Here is a 20,373-nt window from a genome sequence, read left to right on the forward strand (position 1 = left end):
GGGATAGAGTCAGTTCACAGGCTTCTGTGGGGTCCACAGCCAAGACCAAGGGCTGTATACCCATTACCCAATACAAGTGGGTGAGACTCCTCTCAGGTCCCTCGGTGTATGCTGCTGGATCCCAGGGCTCCCAGAAAGGCACTTTTGTCTGTGGATGGATGCCTATTTATTGTTGAGGGCAAAATGAGGGAAATCTTTTTCCACCACGAAACTGATGTTATTCCTCAAGGATATGTTGTCTGAATCTCCATTTCTATGAGATTATACACTTTCTCTCTCATATATTTCTTATTTGGGAATTACCTGACCATGTCCTTTGCCCATTTTTCCTTGGAGGTGATGGCATTTTTTCCTTTTAAAATTTTTTTATATATTAAGGCTATCAATTGTTTCTAACAAATATGCAAATATTACTCCCAGACTGTGCCTTTCAATCTTGTTAATAGTGCCTTGGGGCTATTTTTTTCTTGTACTCAGAGGATCATTCTTTGCGATATTTTCTTTTTTCATTATGTTTGCATGATGATGTATTTAAACATCTAATACGCATCAGAGTATACACTTCACAATTGTACATTCTTTGCCCCACCCCAGCCCCCAAAATCTCATATTGATCTGTGTGGTTGGTTTGAGAGGCATCATAATATGCAAATGCAAGAATCAGCAGGATCAAGTCCAAGAAGAATGAAGCCAGATGATTTTGCAGGACTCAGTGTGAAAAGATATTAACAATAGGAGTTATTTACGCTGTTTAACATTTCCCACAAAAGTTAATGGGAGTTTTTAAAGACGACTTTTTTTTTTTTAATGTAGAAATGGTCTTCAATATTCCAATTGGGAGATGACATATTTACAGGCATTTCAGACAAGATGACTTCAGTCATGTAAAAATTTAATTACAGGCACTTTATGCAAACATTTGGTACTTTTTGCTACTTCTATAATCTTTTAGTTAGGCAGTCAGTTACAGCCCAAATGAGAAAATATAAACAAAAATTATACCCCTTATTACCAAAAATATTATTGAATTATTCTATAAATTTCATAATGCAATTAAAACCATTATTTTACTCCATTTGATGATGTTTCTTTCCGTTCCTTTAATTATAGTCTCTGAAGACTCAGAACTTGGTGGAATGATCTCCAATTGTGGCAGGATATGTTAAACGGGTAACTCTACACAGTTTATCAAGTGAGCACTCGCTTTTTAACTTTGATTAAATGCCATGTTTAAGAAATATTAGAAAATATTTAACATCTCATATGGTCACAGTTCTTTAGCGTTTTGCTCCAGCCTGGACGCTGACCATGGAAAAATAGATGCCTTTCTGTGCCAGCAACTGTTGGTGTGTGCCACGCTCCTTGACTTTGCCATTCTGAAATACCACTATTAAGTCTGCGTTCTGGATGGTGGACAGACGGTGAGCAATCACAATGCAGGTGCGGCCTTCTCTGGCTTTGTCCAGAGCTTCTTGGACAACCTGTTCAATGATCACATAAATTAATCCTGATAAAAATAGTCCTATCCCTTTAATTCCTCCTCCATGACAAGCCTCCCAATTAATTTCTCCAACAACAGGTCCTTCTTTAACAATGGCATCAGTGACATATAATAGATTTTACAAAGGAAGGGATTTGGCATATCAGAATATTGAATCCTAGTTTGGATTAGTTCTGAGGCAGGGGTTATCTATTCTCAAAGTTATAGCAATAAATGCAGTCTGTCAAATCATCTAAAAACATTTACTAGTGTGTTTAGCCACATAACATCCTTTACAGAAGCCCTTTAGTCCAACTCTACAGCAAATTCAGAAGACTGAACACAGGCCAAAGACAGCCTCCTAGAATTTTGGGATTTTCAATACAGGGAACATCTCAGAATCAGTTTTTCTTCCAGATACCTGAATACTCAACTTTTTCTTGAATTGAAAATGATTCCTAATAGTTATCTTAAGGTACATTCAGCTTTTAACATTGTATTGCCCTCACTTTTTTACACAGTTGCTGAGAAGTTGCTGCTGGTAGAAATGAGAAGTATGCCTCCTGAATGCAGCATCTTAGGTCAATACAAAGTGATCCAGGGCTGTTTCTGGGAGCACAAGTGCTTTAATTTGCCTTACTTCCTCTTACTTCTCTTGAATCACAGCTACAGAGAGTGTTTAAATTTTACTGAAAGCTGACATAAGGAACAATTAACATATCTGGCTGAATTTTGTTCTCCACTGTGGAAGACAGAAGCATACATTTAAACCTTTTAACGACAACTGATTCAGCCCTGAATGAGTTCCATTTAAATTCTTACCTTTTCACTTTCTGTATCCAGAGCTGATGTAGCTTCATCCAAAAGCAAAATCTGAGGCTGTCTCACAAGGGCGCGAGCTATCGCGATACGCTGTTTCTGGCCACCAGAGAGCTGAGTTCCTTTGTCTCCTACTCTGGTGTTATATTTCTGTCAACAGGGTTTTGTGATTATGAAAAGTAGAATGGGTAATAAAGTTCTAAAACACAGTTTGCTTACAGTAAACAGGATGATCACTTCTATACACACAAAGAAAGTTTATGTACAGAAGCTAAGAACGAATTCGTAGAGAATTAAACAACAAAAACATAGCTCTAAATGGCAGGTTTGCTCTCTCTCTTTGAAAATAGACATTTGGGTCTTAAAAGTTACGTTTTAGTGTAAGCAAGTCAACATTTTGTATGAGGAAGTATTCTTGTTGCAACGTTAGTCTCTTCCAGTCTTCTGATTTCATTATATTTGGGACAAAGACTGTCAGGAAGAAGGAAATTTGATTTGATAGGCTATGCATAATAAAATAACGGAAGCTCATTTTATTTATAACCAGTAGGTGATGCTCTCTGCATTATTTTAAAGCGAGGAAAGGAAGAAATCCTTGGGATGCTGGCCTTTTGGTGTCTGTTTTTATAAAACTATCTCCAACACTTGAACAATTTTAATGGATGTAAAAGAATTCTATTTTGATGTCTAACTTTAAAAGCTGAAATCGCCTTTTTCTATTTTTCTTTGTAGAGGGCTCCCGAAATTCTTCACATATTGTTTCCCACAGCAAATAACTGTCACTATTCAACACGATGATAGAGATGGGAGTTAAAAGGGTATGTTGGGGAGAGCAGAAACGGGAGGTGACAGCATGTGTAACCTAGAAAACAATACTATCTTATGATTTTCCGGCCCTTGCCAGGTGGAAATTTTAGTCAAACCATGGGCTTTGATTCTGGCACCCAGAGTTTGACTTTAAAGTCATGTTCTAAGTAGGGTTGCCTATTTGTATTTGCTATTTCTGGCAACACTAGTTCTATGGCATTCAGACATAGGTCTCCACCTGCAGATGGAGTGAGAAGTCCCCAGGGGAGGTTCCAGCAGATGCTGGGGAGTGGCTCCACCCCAGAGCTGCAGCTGCCTGGGTGGGGGAGCACTGCCACGTGCCCAGGTGAGGTTAGGGGTGCCAGGTGCACTGATTACCGTGGATCCTGAAAGGCAAGGCTGTAACCCTGAAGGGGGAGGTAACTAAAGCAGCCTCTTGCAGGATGGGGTAAGTCTTGGCATGAATCACTCGGGTGAAGAACTGGGTCCTCAGACAGCAGACAGGAGTAAGGGGTTTGCCTTCCCTTTCCTGGTCTAGACATTGAGGAAAAGAACCACAACATCTACAAGTGTGCTCTGTGTGACAGATGGTGCCTAGGAGCCCAGAAAGGTGGAGTCCCTGTGGTAGGCAAATGCCAGAGGGGCAAGGGATAGTTGATGAGCTAGATAAGTTACTTTCTGTGATTGTCTTTGTTAAACCCTAGCCCAGTGTTCTCAAACTTCAGCCAGCGTCAGCATCACCGGAGCTATTAAAACACAGATTGCCGGACTAGACCTCCAAAGTTTCTGACTCAGCAGGTCTGGAGTAGGACCTGATATCTGCAGCTCTCACAAGGTCCCAGGTGATGCTGATGTGCTGGTCCACACTCAGACTTTGAGAACACTGACCTCATCGATAGTAAAGGGGATCGCAGCTGTACTTTTTACATTTCTATCCTTGGGAATGGGGCAATTATCCACAGTTGGGATAGAAGGTTAAAGGAGGGGAGAGGGACCGTACTTCCTCCCTGGGGCCTGTGATATGGTGGTAGCAGTTATCCAAAGAAGAGCCTCAGGAAAAGGAAATCCTGGGAAAGAGTGAAGGCCACCTGGTATTGCCATCCTTCCCATGAGGAGATTGCCTTCCTCACTGGTTTGAGGCGACTGAGCTTTACTTTTTAGGGGGCACTCACTTACAATATAGAACATAACTAGTGATCGTGAGGGCTGGTAGATACCGACCTAAGGGGCGAGAGGTTTCATTGATCTAACTTCCTAGGAGGAATTTAGAGGCCATCCATGGGACAACAGCCCAGGGACCCCAGGGAAGGTTTCAATAATCAACCCTGTAAGCAGAGTCTGGGGCCATGAAATGTGCAATGGTGAGAGATTACACAACACCACGGTCACTCCAATGACTCAGCTCTAATCAGAGAGAGCCTTGTGGCTAGCATGGGTCCAGTTCCCTGGCCTGACTCCAAAGAGGGAGGTTTGAGGCTTCAGGGAGAGCTGCGTGGTGGCAGAAGGAAGGCTGGGAGAGAAATGGGGAGGGAGGGTCATGTCTGCTTCTGTGGGCCCAGCACTTAGACTTAGAGGGAAAGGCCTCCCAGATACATGCACTTTTCACGCAGGCTGGCTCACAAGGAGTCAGCTGGGTGATCGGGTAAAATGTAACATCATATAGCCAGATGCTTGTATACAGATGGGTGTGTATTCTGGTTGCTCATTTCTCTTCTGTGGGAAACTAGCCCTTAGAAATCAAACTATAGGCCACAGAGGCCACCACATGCTCCCAGGCTCCTAATTTGGAGAGATACTTACATCAGGCAGTGTCTCGATGAAGGGGTGTATGTTGGCCTCCTTGGCTGCCTGCACAATCTCTTCCTGTGACACGACCCGGCTGTTGTCTCCATAGGCGATGTTCTCACCAATGCTGCAGTCAAACAGGATGGGCTCCTGGGACACAATGCCCAGGTGTGCTCGGAGCCACTGGACATTCAGGTGCTTTATTTCTGTGCCGTCAAGTAGCTGAAAACAAGAGGTCACAGAGCAACTTCAGGACCAGTGAAATTAATATCATTGTTTTATATATTAAAATTACCAAGTTACTGTGAGAGTACACTTTTGTTGTTGTTTTAGTTTGGATTGTCAAGGGTAACTGAATAAGGTCATAGTTGTATGCTTTGAGGAATTGTCATGTTTCTTCTGTTTTAACCCTGGTTTCTGATATATGCATATGCTGGGCAGAATAATGACCCCCTTCAAGATATCTATGTTCTAATCCATGGAACCTGAGAGTATGTTATGTTACATGCAAGAGGGAGTTAAGGTAGCAGATGGAATTAAGGTTGCTAATCAATTGACCTCCAAATAAGAGATTATCTTGGATTATCCATGTGGGCTCAGTGTAATCATAAGGGTCCTTAATTGTGGAAGAGGGAGGAGGGGAGTGAGTGTCAGACTGGTGCAGCATGAGAAAGACTGAAAAAGCACATAAAACACTGACCAGCTTAAACTAGTTTTGCTTCCTTAAAACAGGCTGTTGATTAATCAAACCTTGCTCAATAACAGAGACAGCACTGCACGTGTGCCAGACGGAAACCCAAAGCTCCAGGATGACCCTGGAACCAAGAATCTTCAGAAATGTAGCCACAGCAGCCCTTTACAAAGGAAGAAGTCCTTCAGTAAGGAAAATCTGGCTTCCAGCAGCTCCAGTAGCTTGATTGTGGACTGATTCGAGCCTAGCCAACCAGCTGCAGCTTAGTAGTCCCTAATTCCTTAAACTTCGCCCTGAGCCTTCAATCACAGAAACAGATCTGAGAGCCTTGGCTCCTGTCTCCTTGACGGTTGGCCTTGCAATAAAGGCTTTTTTCTCAAAAGCCGGTGCCATGGTATTGGCTTCCGTGCAAATCGGGTAGTGGACCTTTACCCAGTAACAACTTGGCCAGTAATTGTTGGCTCTGAGGATGGAGGAAGAGGCCACGAGCTAGAAAAGGCAAGAAAAGGGACTGTCCCCTAGCACCTCCAGAAGAAACCCAGCCCTGCTGACACCTTGATTGTGCCCAGTGAGACCCGTTCTGGACATGTGACCTCCAGAGCTTGAAAGATAAGAAATTTGTTTTGTTTAAGGCCACTACATTTGCGGTAATTTGTTATAGCAGCTACAGGAAACTAATATAATGCATTATATTTCTGGGATGTATCCGGTATCCTTATACTTATGTATCAGTTTGTCACAGGAAGAGTAGCTAAGATTTGAGTGAAAATAAGTAACTACTATGACCACATAATAGGTTTGTGGTGACGTTTTTGTTCTGACCTGAGTTAGGATCAGCTTTCTGCGGAATCACATGCAGCAGTCAAATGGAATAGAAATGAGTGTGGAAGGGTGGCTGTTATATCTCTAAGTAGTTGTTGACTTTGGGGAAGTGAATTAATTTCTGTTTCCTTGTGGGTAAAATAGGAATGATGATAATTCCTGAACTCACAGAATGAGGATTAAATGAGATCACGTAAGGATCTCACTTAGCACAGTGCTGGGCACAGAGGACGTGCTCGAGACTGTCAGTGGTTCGTAACGGGGTGTGTGTAATGGAGTCAGAATATGGGTGCATGAAAGGATGGACAAACATCTACAATGCTGAGCCAAGGGAGTAGGAAGAAGAGGCTGCCCTTTCTCTACTGAGCTAGCTGTCTCCCTAGATTACCCTGCAGAAGCTCCTGGGGAGTGCCCTTTACAGCCTTGCTGATAAAAATCCTTACTCTCTGATGCGGGTAGGCCTGCTCAAAAGATCTACTTTGCAGGAGAGTTCTGCCAATCAAGTGAGAGAGTTGTTCATCCCCTCTGAAGAAGACATCAGTGACTCAGCTTTGAGCTGTTCTAATAGTGGTGATGAGTATATGCTGATTGTATATACTCTCTGTCTCCCGGGTGCCTGGCTAGGTGATTCCGGGAGATAGCTGGCCAGGGGTAAGGTACCACCTTTGCTGCAGGAACACAGCTTCTGTTTGTGAAGCTGGCAGGTGCAGGAATGGAAAGCACAGCCATGACCTTATTAGTACCAAGTCCAGTTGCCATGGAGACTATTCCGAGCATCTATGCTCCAGGCTTCCTTACAGTGTTAAGTGAAGGTGGAAAGTAGAGGGTGGAGAGAGGCAGGGAAAACCATACAAGGATGCGGCGAAATAGCAGATCTTGTTAGACAGAACACTGTACTTGAGAAATGTAAATGTGAGCAAAGAAGGAATAATTAGGATTTTTAAAAAAAATTTTTTCTAGGCTTATGCCCCTGGGAGGAAAATAGACACTGCCTAGCTAATATAATCATGCAAATTTCAATAATCCTAGCACATTTGAATGAGTTTCTCCATCACACTGAACACAATAACACTCTTGGGCCTCCTCATCTCCAGACAATAGACTGAATTTTCAAACTATTTAAAACCTGTGTTAGCTGAAGAATTCTTTCTTTAGGAAAACATGTTTAGAAGCCCAAATGTAAAACAGATCAATGCAGAGCTTCTTAGGCTGAGGAATGGGTCGTGGTCTGAGGGAAGACAAAGAAACTCTGGGAAATCAGTGAAAACTGCTCAAAAGCTACTGGCCTAAATAAAAACTTAACCAGGAAAATAAATACATTGGTAACAATAATGTAACATTAAAATGACTAGCTATCTCAATTCTAGATTGTTGAATCTATTGCTTGCTTTTATTACCATAATCAAATGTTAAATATGTATTATTCTGCTATTTGTAGTTACTCTGAAATAATGACTATAGATAAGTTATTGGGCATTGAATATATTATAGGTCCTGTGATAAGCGTGTCTTATACATTCTCTTGTTTAATCTTCATAACAACCCTCGTGAGATTTTAATCACTATTTTACAGAAAAGCAAATGAGCAAAGTTAAGTAACTTGTGCAAGGCCACACAGTTGGTCATTGGGGAGCTAGGATTGGATCTACACACTATAGGTGGTTTTGGTAATACAAGTGTCCCATAATTCAAAGATATTTTCTGGCCTCCCTCAAAAGGGGAATTCCCCCATCTTAGCCCAGGCACCCACTGGGTGAGACCCAGACAATGACAACAGGCTACTAACTATATCCAAAGAGGGAGAGAGGACTCTCATGGTGGTGTGTGGGATGGACAAGAGTAGGGAGAAAGGGAAGGCAGGGGAAGACCCAAACCAGAGGTGATTTAACAGTGAAGCTAATGAAGCCTAAGCTTCAAGGGCCCTCAATGGCAGATATATGCTGGGAGCTGAACAGTGTTCTGGGTGGGAGGAGGCCAGGCTGCCATCAGAAAGCTCTTCTGGGTAAGCATTGATGATAACCTGCTGAAACAAGAAAGGGACCAGAATCTTTAAGATTTCAATATTTGTTCTGTTTTTTTTCATTCAAAGTACATATTCACTTTTGTACCTAACTGTGTACTTATAACTTTGCATTCTTTTAAGTAGAGTCCCTAAAATTGTGTAACTTTCAGGCCCCACAAAACTTGGAACCTCCCCTCTGTACACTTCCATAGCTTCATTTTCCAAGACTCTCTGCAGTTTAACCTAACCCTTTCAAATTTATCAGTTCAGTGGTCTCCAACTACGGCTGGCATCAGGATCACCTGGGAAGACTGTAAAAATTAAAAGGTCAGGCCCTAACCTACTTGAATGGGCCAGGGTGCCTGTGTCCTTTATTAGCTCTCTAGGCCATGATGCTACACACCAGTTTGGGAACCACCTCAGGTGAATGTTTCTCAGAGTATGATTCAAAGACCACGGATGATCAGGAGAATTCCTGACCTCAGGATCAAGTCCTTTCTTTAGTTCTTATGATGAAATGATGCACAAATCCACAGACTCATTTTTACATGGCAATAAAAACTAATTACTAGTAACCTCCTGACTGAGTTACTAATTAATATTCATACGGCACATTTACTAGTGTTTATTGGGGCACTTCCACTAAGAAGTCTGGCTGCTGTGTACCACTCGGCAGTGTTCCAAAGCTCTAGCGCAAATGCACAGGAGCAGATGATAGCATTCCCACAATAGCTAAGGACACTTTGTTTTCAGTGCATTATCAGTGCTGTCTTGAGATGGTTATTGTCCTATGTACTCAGCATTCATTTCCATATTCTTCTGTGTCTGCTCTTCCATATATCAAGGGACTGGAAGGCTAAAAACTATTTCCCAGACTCCCTTCTGGTTCTGGAAGTAATTGATGTTCTACCAGTGAGATGCACCGTGCAAACTCTGGAAGGCAGAGGCTAATTCTCTTTAGCAGCATGCTAAGCTAACAGGTGTTCTGGCAGATGGGAGTTTTTGCAACAGCCAGACTCTGGTCTTGTGTCTTCAGGTTTGAGCAGCTGTGCCACTGCATGATTTTCAGCAACGTCCTGGCCATAAGATCCCAGCTGCAGTGCTGTGATATGAATGGCCCGGAGTGTTGACTTTCCCTTCTTACTTCCACTCTTCTAGCGCTTTCTGATGATTTTGTAAGCATGTAATTCCCTTTATTAAATATTTATCTACTTGAAAGACCTACAGCAGTTTCTGTTTCCTATGCTGAACCATAACTGATATGATCCATGTTTTTAATTATCTTCTCCTTGTGATTCTGTATGTGTAGAATAATCATTAATTTCTTTACTTTCTTCTTGTTTAATTATTGTACTGTCTACCATTGTTGTTTTCAACTCCAACACTTTGTTCTTACTGTTTTTTCCACTAAAGTGACTATGAGTGCAGTAGGTGAGCCATCAGAGGCTTTTTGTCACTCTTAAGTGTGTAGTAATCAAAAAATTTGAGAAGCACAACTCTAATTAAATGTGCTATTTCAGCCAAACTAACCAATATGGACATTGGGAACAAATCAGTTATCACCACAGCTCACATTATCTCTTGCACCCAATGACTTCTTGACTGCTCACCCTTATGCAACCAGCTCTGGGCCTAACTTTCTTCTTTAATCTAACTCATGGAAGGATATACCCCATCTCTTCAGTTAAAGACTGTGAGGGCAGACACCATACCCTATAACTCATTAGAGTTCAACACTTAACATGTTGCTTCATAAATGTCTATTAAAGACTATAATCAGTGTCTGGGAGCTAAAATTTCCCCTCTGCCTGCTTCATTTGTCAGTGGGGTCTTCATTTAGAGTCCTTTGTTCAAACTTTAACCACAAAATTGAAGCATAAAATCAGAATCTACACAAAATATAAACCAAGGTAGTAAAATTAAGGGACAAAGCTTTTGTAGCTGTTGAAGAATAGACTGAATAAAGGCATAACTCTCTTTGAATACAACAAAAATATCTGAGTAACCATGATTGCTGTGAGGAAGTAAAAAGAGCCCTGGACCACAGGCTGAAAAAATTCTATTTTCACGTCAGTCCTTAATGTAAGAAGGGCCCGTATGGAGCTGGTGGGCATCAATCAGACTATGTGGAACCATTTGATCAACTATTTTGGTTGATCAATGCCCATCTATTTCAGTTTAATGTTTTTAATATCACCTCTGGGTAAAACCAATATCTAAATGCCTCCATAATGAAAATTTCTGTCTGTAAATTCTATTCCTTCCTAATTTGAGTTTTTTCCTACTCTCCATAATAATCTTTAAAATTTCACTACTTCCTACAGTCTCTGACAGGTACTCAGTAAAGGTCTGTTGAATGTTGACTGAATAAGTCTGAACCTTCACTTAATCATTTAGTTCAGGAAACAAAAGGGAATCCCTCTATATTCTTTATCTGGTGCCCAAATTTGTTGATCTCACTTTTCTGTTTTTTCCTTAGAAGGTGTTTCAATGTCCTCTCTCCACCAATGGTTTTATCTGATCTTCAGCCATAAAAATGCTCAAGATTCCCCTTACTAAACATTTTCCCTGGACTCTGCCTCCCCATTCAAGTTTCTATTCTTCTTTGCCTTCCCTTCACCTTCCATCTTTTTGACAGTCTCCACTCAGTCTCCATTTCCCCTCCTAACCACACCTCAGCCACGCTAAACCGTATTCTACCACCACCACTTCACTGAGCATACTTTAAATGTCAAAAGCAGCCCATTAATTGCCAAATCCTAGCATGTCTTTTCAGTCTTCATCCTACCCTGTCTCTCCATAGAACCTGTCATTACTGATTACCTCCTCCTTGTTGAAACCCTCCCCATCCTTGGCTCCCATCTTACTTGTCTCTCTTAGCACCTCTCCCCTATCTTTCTGGCTACTTCAGTTTTTCCTGGATCTTCTCATGAAAGCTGAAACCTAACCAAGGGAAGGGAGATGGGTGGTAAAAAGGCATCTTGCAGAGGACGGTAGAGGGGCAGTGTTGAGAGACAGCCTGGAGAAGTTGGCTGGTGTGGTTGACAGTGTAGAGACTCTATCTAGGACGTCAGCCTTTAAGTAGGACTGTTGTTTAAAGGTTTGAAAAACCATGGCTTATAGTCAAGAATTAAATACACCCAGGCATTTGGATGACGAAAAACCTGAAATGAGCTCAATGAGAAAGTGTGCTCACCACTGTTCCGGCCATGGGGTCATAGAACCGCTCAAGGAGCTGGACCAGTGTGCTCTTCCCACAGCCACTGCTGCCCACCAGGGCGAGCGTCTGGCCCTTCTTCACCTCAACGCTCAGCCCCTGAAGCACTGGGATGTCTGGTCGAGTGGGATAGTTGAACACAACTTCATTAAAGATCACATTTCCTTCCAATGTATTCTGAAATAGAATAATAACAGTAAATCTGCTGCAAATCTGAAAACCCATTGCATAATCAACCCCCTCTACCACCAGACGTCAGAAGGTAGTGAACTTGTGTTACAATTAGGATTCATTTGTAACTGCTAGAATGTAATAAGATCTAAAAGGGTCAGTGTTTTCATAGTATGTATTATTAACACAATACAAATAAGATAACTCAAATCTGTTCCCCAAGAATAAAGTAACCCACATATAATAAAACCTGTTTAACAGAAATTCCTTATAAAATGAGCAATATTTCTATCCCCCCCATTGCTTTTTTATACAAAAGTACTGGATATTAACATATATTATTACCACTTACTAAAATGAAACAATGATCTAGAAAGTTTCATTTTATTACCAGCAAAGAAAAAAATCACAGATTTTATCAAATTTCCTCTTAGAATACTTTCATTCATCAGTTAGGAGCAGATCATATAACCAAAACATCAAACTCACTGGCTTTAGGCCTTCTGTGCTATAGCTGTCGATCAGAGGGGTTTTTTCAATGATCATGATGATGTGGGCTGCTGACACTTTGGCTTTGGCATAGTCAGGAGCAAATGAACTGACCTGCCCCACTGCCATGGCTCCAAAGACGATAGCTGAGAATACCCTGCAAAAAAACAAAGACAAAACATGCGTAAAGAGTTCTGCCTGCAATGGTAGCAAGTTGATACTTCTACAACCAGAGAGCATTGCCTTAACAATTACAAAACAGAAGTTTAAAAATAAAACACTTTTCCTTACACGTTCATGCCTGTGTAACTGATTGACTGTAAAATGGCCCCATTTTTTCTCTCTCTCTGTATCCTCACATTCCTGTAATGTGACCTTGCAACTCCTCCATTTAAGAAGTGGAATTTGTTTTCCTACCCTTTGAATCTGGGTTGGCCTTGTCACTTGCTTTGACTAACAGGATGTGGTGGAAGTTACTGTTGCCAGTTCCAAGCCTATGACTCAGGAGGCCTTGTATGCTTTTCTCTCTCTCTGCCATTACCAAAGCCCAGCCTGCTGGAGGACAAGGCACAGATGGAGGACAGCTGTGTGGGCCCCCGCCAACTAGCTCATAGCTCACTGCACAGGTGAGTGAGCCTTGCTGAAATCTCCTATGGCCAACCCAGAACTGCCCAGCTGACCCATAGACTTGTGGGCCAAAACAAATGTTTATGATTGTATTTCACTGGATTTAGTGGTTGATTATTATGCAGCATTATTGTGGCAGTCAATACTGGATATGGTCAGTGATGCTAATTACATCAGATTCTTAGAAAACCTGTGAGCTGTATAGCAAAGACAGAGTTCCCTACAGAGCCCAATTTCACGCTGCTCTCAAGATGCATCAATATTCTTATTCTACGACATGAGAATCAGAGCTGGTTAAAGTTGGGAAGATATCACAAGATATCAAGTTCAGCTCCCAATGTTTGTGCCCAGGCACTTCCCCGAAGTTGGCTTCCATCCTTTGTTTTAGGAAGTAGCAAGTGTGATTGATTAAGCCTATTGTTAAAAAGTTCTTTTTCAAATTGAAGAAAAATGTACCTCCTTTTGCATGACACAGCCCTTCAAGTATTGGAATACTGTTAAAAAGGCCCTTGTCATCTTTGATAAGTCCTTCCACTCAACATTCCAGCTGCCCTCCTCTGCATACTTTTATCAACACACCTTTGAAACACTGGGCCTGGAACTCAGGACTTGGGGACCCTTCCATAATAATCCTGAGCGCATCACATCCTCTCCCCTGAACTCTAAGCCTGTGTTAATGTATCACATAAAGCATCTTTTATATATATATATATGTATGTATATGTATATGTTATATACATATATATGTGTATATATAATAAGTATATATAAATATATATATATATATAGCTCTAAATAAATCTCAAGGATGGTTAATCTTGGGCTTGTTATCATTTAGACCTGTGAGATCTTTTTTAAATGGAAGGTCTTCAGACAGGTCTCCCCTTTCCTTTACTTGGAAGATTGATTTTCTGACTCTAAACAGCTAAATCAGCAACTTTCATCAGTTCAATGCCTTACCTTGGAGTAAAGCAATATATCAAATAATTATCTAATCAAAGCCCCAAGGCCTGTGATGCCTGGTTTTGATCTTTTGGTCACAGTCATAAATAGCACCTGCATATCATTTGTCAGACAGAGATATTAAGTAGCAATTTTAAATCTTCACATGGGGTCATCCTGAGCAAAGTATAATGCATGTACAAGTCGATGTCTAAATAGGATGGAAATATTATACTAACACATTATATTGCCAGGTTTAGATGATTCTAGTTTAAATGTAAAACTGTAGTACACTAATTATGGTTGCCATCAAAGGGCAGAATCTCACCGATCACCAAATCTGACACTCAGAAAGATTACACACAGTTTTCACTACCAAACTGCACATTTGAGTACTTTAGAAGTAGAATGAAGTCCAGGCCTGTTTTCCCTTGACCAAGGTACAATCTTCTGCATTCACAGAGATGTAGCCAAAATCCCAATCTAGCTTTTCCTTTGTCATCTCTGAATTTCTCCAGCTCTCATCTTCTAGCTGCTCTTCTTCTATCAAGGAAAGCAAATTTATCCAGGGCTTGCAGAACAGTGCTCCACACCTGTTCTTGACCTGCCTGCTCAGAGGCTCCTTTAAAAGGAGCCACTCAGGCACTTGGCTCAGGTTTCAGCTTCTACCCAAATGCCAAGGCCTTCTGGAAACCCCTCATTGAATCGCTCACTACCCCACCTAGCCACAGATTCAGAAAGGTCAAACGTGTGAGTCAGCATTGGGGTGTGGGGAAGTCACTGATTCCCCAAATGAAATGCAGTGCTTCAGTGATAACACATGGAGACTCAGAGGCAAAATGTCGCCTTCTGAATCACCAAAATCTCTTCATGAAGCTTCACAGTAAGGTTTTCTATCCAGGCATGAAGTATGTTCACCTTGGTTTTATTTTCTTGACTAATCGTAAATATTAATGCAGTACTTACAACAGAACATCCTGAAAGTTCATGAGCTGCCGTGCCACCAAGAAGGCACCAAACCGGAAACAGCCAGCATAGGAGAAATACATCATTGCCTGGGTGATGGAAAACGTGATTCCAAAGACGTGTGCTTTCCTCAGGGAGTTTCTGAAAAGAAGACATTCTGAAACTTACTTGACTTTCATCTCTCAGTGTGTAAAAAGCAACCTTTGATACATTAGCAGTGGGGCATCAGGCATGGCAGACAAAAATGGGTTTAGTTTCCAAAAAATTAAGTTTGGTCCCCACTTTACCACTTGTGAAAATTTAGAAAACCGCCTAATGGAGGATTAACCACACCTCAAAAGTGTTGAGATAAAGTTAAAATAAGCCAAGAAAAACTTGAAGAGCCTGTTAGGGATTAATAAATAGAAATTCCTTCCCTTTTCCTCCACTCTTGGACATATAACATGTATGTACTTCATAGTAAGCATTCATTCAACACACATTTACCCCACACCTACAAGCTGCAGGGACCACACTGGGCAACACAGAGGAATCAGGCGATTCTTGCCCTTGGGGACCCAGGAGTCAAGTTGGATTATAATTTATGCAATGGAGGTACCTTATGAATAACATGAGAAAAAAGGAGGAAGCACTTAACTCTCTGGGGGAGTTAGAGAAGGCTTCACAAAGGAGTTAACATTCGTGGATTTTCCGAGCCACATGGAACTGGGTGATGTGGGGTCAGGCTGGTGAGTAGGCAGCCCTCTGGGCCTCCCACTCCTGCTTCAACCAGATCCTGCATTTCTCTGTTTCATATATTGGGATTTCAAATAAATTTTTTTTCAGAAAAAAAGGCTCTACTATCATTAAAAAGAAAAGTTTGAAAACCCACCAATAAAGTCCAGCTCTTTTCTTTACCATAGAAGAAACTGAGACTCAGAGAGGTTAGGCTTGCTTATGGCCACATCCCTTTTTACAGCCCTCACTGGATGAGTTCATTAAAGGAAGAACAGAAGGTGCACTGGAGAAGGGTAAAAAGAAGAAGGAAGGGCAAACTCAAGAAGCACCACCCCTCAGGTCCAAGAGATACCTCAAATTTCATGTTCCGCAAAGAACTCATTTCCAACGAGAGCAAATAATGGGGTCATTAATCCAAATGTGGCATCAGAGAGGCATTCTCAATATCCTCTCTCTCTCCCCTTGCCATCAGTTACCTGCCGTTACAGCTTCTACCTCAGAGATGCCCCTGCCTTAGGTCAGGGTCTTGTGATTTCTCTCCTGGATAATTACATGTGCTTCCCAATTGGTTCCCTTCTAGTAGTTTCTCCACCTGTTCCCTACTTCCAGCCAAAGTAATCCTCCTGAAAACAAATCCAATGATTGAAAAACTCCCCACTCTCCCCTCCCACTCTTCAGTGATTATTACCTATATGGGACCTGCAATTTCTCTGCATACATATCTTCAAACTTCTGCTCCCGAGTCAAAGAAACAACAGTTCGGAAGTTTTCTATTGCTTCAGTAGCAACCTGTAACAGAGAACACCCGATCACTAAGACGCCCAAAGGCAAACAGTGGCAATTAATTTGAATTCCATAAAAGACATTAATAAAATTAATTTTATTATAACATATAATTTATTTTTTATGACCTATGAGCTTCCTCATTACAGAAAAAGATACTAAGTAATTTACCAAATTGAGTTTTAGATCTGGAAGGAAGATCGGCTCTCTGTCTTGTTTCTGCCATTCGTGCAAGATGGATGGACCCTGAGGGTATTATGCTAAGCCAAATAAGTCAGAAGGAGAAAGCTAAATACCATATAATTTCACTCACATGTGGAAGATAAAAAAATAACACATAGACACAGAGAATAGACTGGTGGTTACCAGAGAGGAAGGAGGTGGGGAGGAGGGTGAGAGGGGTAAAGGGGCACATACGTATGGTGACAGATGGTCACTGGACTTTTGGTGGTGAACATGATGTAATCTATATAGAAGTTGAAATAGAACAATGTACACCTGAAATTTATGTAAGGTGGTAAACCAGTGTTACCTCAATAAAAAAAATAATAAAATTTTTTTTAATGATGGAGATGGACGAGAGTGTCTCTAAAATCCCCTTTATTCTATAATTCTAAGAGAAACTATTTTCCAGAATTATAAATGTAAATTAGAAATCAGTCAGTAAGAGAAATTTCCTCTTGTTTTAGACGTTCTTCCTTTCTCTGGCCTTTACATTGATCAGAACTGAATCTAATAAACATACATTCCATTACATTGAGTGATTTACAGCTTAAAAATCACAAACACAAAATCTCAGTTACACCTCACTGAATCCTATACAAATTACCTAATTTCAAAGATAACAGCAAATATTTGATATGACATTAAATCAGTTTTAAAGACTAAGGCAAAAAGGTAGAGGAAAAAAATTAATACTATATTCTTAAAAACAAAATCTTAAACAATAAAGTTAAAAATATTATACTCTGACCCAATAGGCCAAGAAAATAATGGATTTTACCATAAGCTACTTACAAATTTAGGAAAATGTCCAAATTCAATTTACATTAAAATATTTTATAAAATTCTTTACACATTATAAATATAACATATACTCATTTTAGAAAATCCTAAAAGTACAGAAAGCAAAAAGTTAGAGGAAAAAATTCACCTGCAGTCAAACCCCTCAAGGACAATCCTTGTTCAGATCCATGTGAGAAATATTCTCAATTATAAGGTTTCAAACAAAGAAATGGAAGAGGTTTTTTTGCATTGATAAGAAAATTCAAGAAACTATAACAGCGTCTTCTGGAAAACAGATTTTATTGTAAATTTCAATGTAATGGTTTTAAGAAACATTTTCTGTGCACAGTTTCCTAAGTCAGATGTGTTTTGTTTGTGATTGGTTTGTAAATGTCGTCACTTTTTAGAGTGTGAACAGCCCAATAAAAGATAGAGTATGAGTCACAAACCTTGCATACTGAGTAAAATAATATGATCACTTCACAATTGTCTTTATTATGCCACACAATAAAGCAATTAGGAAAAGGCTATTTAGTACTTTGCATCAGCATAGCTTCATTTATTCCAAGAGTTTTCAATAGAGACTCAGCAACCATTAAGAGGAGAGAGAACTTCTAATTCAAGAAGAGTAAATAGCATTTTCTCTCAGAAACTATCACGCACTAAAGGATTGTGAAGAAAGGAAAAAATACATATGTTTCCAGAAAGAAAAAGAAAATCTCCTCACACTTCTCTTCCTACCCTCAAATAAACTGAACTTTTACTTCTGAAAAGGAGAAAGCATCTATTTTATAAAATGTGACTGACATCTATGGAGCACAGATCATGGGCAAGGTAGAGGTTATGGGTAGGCTCTGCCATCACACAGTCAGGATCTGAGCAGGCTCTGACATCACACGATCCTGCTCTGGAATCCAGGCCTGCTCTGTCCCTTTAAGGGCAAACCAACAGATGTGGTTCTGGTCCCCATGGAACTTACGTTTTAATAGGACAGAGAGACCATTAATAAACAAAGAAAGCGGAAAGAAACATTAAGTGCTGAAAAGTTTCGTGAATTAATTCAAGCATCAGGAAAGGCCTCTCTGAGGAGGTAATAATTCTAAGATCTGAATAATGTACAGGAGTCAGTCACGGGAAGATCAGAGAGAACCAGCTTGGAGTGTTCTAGCAACAGAAAGAAGGCCCATGAGGCCTGAGCCGGGTGGGCAGAGGAGAGAGTAGTACAAGATGAGGTCACAGAAGTTGTCAGGGTCTGGGTCATGCAGAATTTTTTTTTCTAATTGACATATAGTTTACATACAGTATTGTTTTCATTTCAGGTATACAACATAGTAATTTGATATCTATTTACATTACAGTATGATCACCCTAAGACTAATTACCGTGTGTCACCATACCAAGTTATTCCCTATGCTGTACATTACACCCCACGACTAATTTACTTTATAACTGGAAGTCTGTACCTCTTAATCCCCTTCACCTACTCTACCTTCCCTCCACCTCCCACCACCCCCCCCCCCCCCCCCCCCGGCAACCACCAATTTGTTCTTTGTATCCATGAGTCTGTTTCTGTTTTGATTTGTTTGTTTGTTTAGATTTCACAGATAAGGGAAATGATATGGTATTCTCCTTTCCCTGTCTGGTCTATTTCACTTAGCATAATACCCTCTAGATCCATCCACATTAAATAATCCCATTTACAATTACATCAAAAAGAATAAAATATCTGGAAATAATTTTAACAAAGGAGGGGAAAGATCTGCACACTGAAAACTATAAGACACTAATGAAAGAAATTGAAGATGACACAAATAAATGGAAAAATATGCCATATACATGGATTGGAAGCATTAATACAGTTAAATGTCCATACTACCCAAAGCAATCTACAGATGCAATGCAAGCCCTACTAAAATACCAAAGGCATTTTTCACAGAACTAGAACAAATAATCCTAAAATTTGTATGGAACCACAAAAGACCCCAAAAAGCCAAAGCAATCTTGAGAACAGAGACAAAAGGTCTCACACTCTCCAATTTCAAACTATACTACAAAGCTATAGTAATCAAAATAGCATGATACTGGCACGAAAACAGACACACAGATCAATGGAACACAATAGAGAGCCCAGAAATAAAGGCATGCCTATATGGTCAATTAATCTATGACAAAGGAGGCAAGAATACATAATGGGGAAAGAATAGTCTCTTCAATAAATAGCGTTGGGAAAACTGGACAGATACATGCAGAAGAATGAAACTGGACCACTATCTTACACCATACACAAAGATAAACTCAAGGACTCAAGACCTGAAACCATAAAATACCTAGAAGAAAACATAGGTAGTAAACCCTTTGACATCGGTCTTAGCAGTATTTTTTTGGATGTGTCTCCTCAGGCAAGGGCAACAAAAGCAAAAATAAGCAAATGGGACTATATCAAACTAAAATGTTTTTGCACAGCAAAAAAAAATCATCAACAAAACAGAAAGACAACCTACGAATGGGAGGATATGTTTGCAAATGCTAGATCCAATAAGGAGTTAATGTCCAAAATATAAAAGAACTCACACATGTCAATATCAAAAAGATAAATATTCCAATTAAAAAATGGGCAGGGGACCTGAGTGGACATTTTTCCAAAGAAGATATACAGATGGCCGACAGGTACACGGAAAGATGCTCAACATCACTAATCATTAGGGAAATGCAAATCAAACCCATAATCAGATATCACCTCACACCTGTCAGAATGGCTATTATCACAAAGACAACAAATAACAAGTGTTGGCCAGGATATGGAGAAAAGGGAAACTTCTTGCAGTGTTGGTGGGAATGTAAATTGGTGCAACCACTATGGAGGTTCCTCAAAAAATTAAAAATGCAACTACCATATGATCCAGCAATACCACTTCTGGGTATTTATCTGAAGAAAATGAAAACAATAACTGGAAAAGATATAAGCCCGCCTATGTTCACTGCAGCATTATTTACAACAGCCAAGATATGGAAGCAACTTAAATGTCCACTGGTAGACGAATGGATAAAGA

At 40.4% G+C, this 20,373-nt stretch overlaps 1 protein-coding gene across 2 annotated transcripts in view; it reads right to left on the reverse strand.

Annotated features, from left to right (window-relative positions):
• Positions 1-875: 875 nt before the first annotated feature.
• ABCB1 (ATP binding cassette subfamily B member 1) overlaps positions 876-20,373 on the reverse strand; it is a 197,324-nt gene continuing 177,826 nt past the window's right edge. Inside the window, exons 23-29 of one of the 2 annotated variants that reach the window (XM_070617351.1) lie at positions 16,224-16,324; positions 14,819-14,959; positions 12,284-12,440; positions 11,603-11,800; positions 4,907-5,113; positions 2,303-2,449; positions 876-1,481 (exon numbers count right to left, since the gene is read on the reverse strand). In XM_070617351.1, the coding sequence (XP_070473452.1) occupies positions 1,278-1,481; positions 2,303-2,449; positions 4,907-5,113; positions 11,603-11,800; positions 12,284-12,440; positions 14,819-14,959; positions 16,224-16,324 (1,155 nt within the window). In that variant the 3' untranslated portion in view covers positions 876-1,277. Of the gene's footprint in view, positions 1,482-2,302; positions 2,450-4,906; positions 5,114-11,602; positions 11,801-12,283; positions 12,441-12,574; positions 12,752-14,818; positions 14,960-16,223; positions 16,325-20,373 lie in introns of those variants that run through there. The other variant, XM_070617352.1, reaches the window with a different exon arrangement.

The sequence above is a fragment of the Equus przewalskii genome, chromosome 4 (assembly GCF_037783145.1).
Source record: "Equus przewalskii isolate Varuska chromosome 4, EquPr2, whole genome shotgun sequence".
NCBI lineage: Eukaryota > Metazoa > Chordata > Mammalia > Perissodactyla > Equidae > Equus > Equus przewalskii.